Source organism: Rutidosis leptorrhynchoides, chromosome 5 (assembly GCF_046630445.1).
Source record: "Rutidosis leptorrhynchoides isolate AG116_Rl617_1_P2 chromosome 5, CSIRO_AGI_Rlap_v1, whole genome shotgun sequence".
Lineage (NCBI taxonomy): Eukaryota > Viridiplantae > Streptophyta > Magnoliopsida > Asterales > Asteraceae > Rutidosis > Rutidosis leptorrhynchoides.
Genome location: NC_092337.1, coordinates 234,866,239 through 234,869,085, shown reverse-complemented (window position 1 = coordinate 234,869,085; position 2,847 = coordinate 234,866,239). Strand labels below are relative to the sequence as shown.

Genomic DNA, 2,847 nt, shown 5'->3' with positions numbered 1-2,847 from the left:
TAATGTGAGTTACCTAGAAGTGTATAGATGAGAGTCAACATGAAATGACAGTAACTTAAAAATTTATGGATACATAAAACAACATCAAACAAATAAAAGCCAAAATAATACAATAGTATAGTATGTTTGCATTGCTTGTTTGTAATTAGGTCAAAAGAAAATATACACAAAGTAATTCATAATATGAGGCTTATCTCACCATTCCTAAATGAAAAATAAAGTAAACTTACACATGTAAAGTTGAACCCATTTCACAATCCATGTTAAAGCCGCTCTTGCTCCTCAACACCTTACCCATTGTAATACCCATTTAAAACCACCCACCCCACTGACACAAACCAACCAACATTACTTTGTATATAAGCACATAAACAACATTCAGAACCAAAAGAATTATAGTGCATAATGTTTCAAATTAAAGAGAATGATAAGTAATATGATCTTGTATTGAATTGGAATAGATTTCATACAATTGTATTGTGTTACATGAAAAATTACAAAGTGTGCTTATATGCACAATATTTCTAACAGCAAATTCTATAAATGGTTAGGCTCCATATTTGATTTTGGAACCACCTTTATGAAAAAGGAAATGTGTAGACTCCTTATGCAGGTCAGACTCGTTATCTTTGGCTGCTTGTTTGACCCTTTGTGCCTTTATCCAAAATGGGAAGTGATGAGTGTATAATCTGATCCCAATTAAGTCAAATAACAAAATTTGGTTATTTGACTTTGTCTTGATGCTTGTATTCTAACACTCCCCCTCAAGTTGAATAGTGGGGTCTCCAATATTCAACTTGCTAAGAACATCACTGAAAAGTCTTCCGTTAACAGATTTGGTAAGAATATCGGCCAATTGGTCTTTTGATCTTATATATGGTAAAGAAATTATTTTTGCATCCAACTTTTCTCTGATAAAGTGTCTATCCACTTCAACATGTTTTGATTCGTTCATGTTGAACTGGATTTTCTGAGATAGCGATTGCTGCTTCATTATCGCAGAGGATCTGATTAGCTTCTTTTGGAGGGAATCCTATTTATGTCAAGAGTTTTCGAATCTATAAAGCTTCCACTACTCCCTTTGCGATTCCTCTAAATTCTGATTCAGCACTTGATAAGGAAACGACCTTTTGTTTCTTACTCTTCCACGCAACTAAGTTTCCTCCAACTATTGTGAAGAAACCTGAAGTTAATCGCCTATCTCCTTTTTCTCCAGCCCAACTTGCATCTGTATAAACTTGTGCTTCAAGGTGCCCATTCTTTTTGAATACAACTCCATTGCCTGTTGTTTTCTTTAAGTATCTGATGATCCTCATTACAGCTTTCATATGGTGAACCTGTGGTTGATGCATAAACTGGCTCACAACTCCAACTACATGTGTTATATCCGGTCGAGTGTGAGCAAGATAGATGAGTTTTCCCACCATCATTTGGTATTGCCCTTTTTCAGCAAGATCAGCTTCGTCTTCCATATATAACTTTTGGTTTGGAATCATTGGAGTATCAGCTGGTTTGCAATCAATCATACCTGTTTCTGCAAGAAGATCAAGAACATACTTCTTTTGACAGATAAATATTCCCTGTTGGGATCGTAATACCTCATTCCCCAAAAAATACTTAAGTCTGCCTAAATCTTTCATTTCAAATTCTTTAAATAAGTTCATTTTTAAGTTAGAAATTTCCTCTTTATCATTCCCTGTTATTATCATATCATCAACATAAATGATTAAGCACGTAATTAAATTTCCTTTCCGTTTAAAAAAGAGAGTATGATCCGAGTTGCTTTGTTTAAAATCATATTTTTCATAAATAGTGTAAATCTCCCAAACCAAGCCCGTGGAGATTGTTTTAGCCCATATAAAGCCTTTTTATGTCGACAAACTTTCCTATTTTTAAAGTTATCGGTGAATCCAGGTGGTGCTTCCATATAGACTTCCTCTTTTAATTCACCATGGAGGAAAGCATTCTTCACATCAAATTGATGAAGTGGCCAATCTTCATTTGCAGCAATAGAGAAGAGAACTCTAATGGTATCAATCTTTGTAATTGGTGAGAAGGTTTTGGAGTAATCAATCCCGTATGTCTGAGTGTACCCTTTTGCAACCAGTCGAGTTTTGTATCTTTCAATAGTTCCATCTGGTTTATATTTTATCGTAAATACCCATGGACATCCCATTGGTTTCTTTCCTCGAGGTATGACACATTTTTTGCAAGTGTCATTATCATTCAAAGCTTCCATTTCAACTTCCATTGCTTTTTTTCAGTTTTTTGATTTCAACGCTTGTTCAACAGAAGTTGGAATATTTTCAGAGTAAATTGCGGAATTAAAATTTTAAGCTTCTTTTGACAGATTTCCTTGTGCTATATTAGCCATAGGATATCTAGATCTTTGCACTTCTTTTTTTGGAGAATATCGTTTTGGTGGGACACCTCTATTAGCTCTTTGCGGTAACACATATCTATTTGTAGGATCAACGGGATTTGGGTTGGTATTATCGGAACTTGGGGTGGTTTGTTCTTCTTGAATTGGAGTTTCATCATTTGAGGAAGCTTCATTGGGTTCAAGTTCTTGTGTTGTGGTATTTGGTGACTCAAGATCGGGATTTGGTGAATCGGGTGGATTTGGTAACTCAGGTTCAGGGTTTGGTGAGTCAGGTGAAATGTCCCGTTCTTATTGATTAAAAATGTTCCATATTAATTGATTTCGTTACGAGGTTTAGACCTCTATATGAGACGTTTTTCAAAGACTGCATTCATTTTTAAAACAAACCATAACCTTTATTTCATAAATAAAGGTTTAAAAAGCTTTACGTAGATTATCAAATAATGATAATCTAAAATATCCTG

The 2,847-nt window shown here is 34.6% G+C and overlaps 1 protein-coding gene across 1 annotated transcript; it reads right to left on the bottom strand.

Annotated features, from left to right (window-relative positions):
• Window positions 1-1,058: 1,058 nt before the first annotated feature.
• LOC139849302 (secreted RxLR effector protein 161-like) lies at window positions 1,059-2,251 on the bottom strand. The gene is made up of 2 exons (XM_071838959.1): window positions 2,024-2,251; window positions 1,059-1,478 (listed from the first exon to the last, which is right to left on the bottom strand). The coding sequence occupies exons 1-2, from the start codon at window positions 2,249-2,251 to the stop codon at window positions 1,059-1,061; spliced, it is 648 nt and encodes a 215-aa protein (XP_071695060.1).
• Window positions 2,252-2,847: the final 596 nt, after the last annotated feature.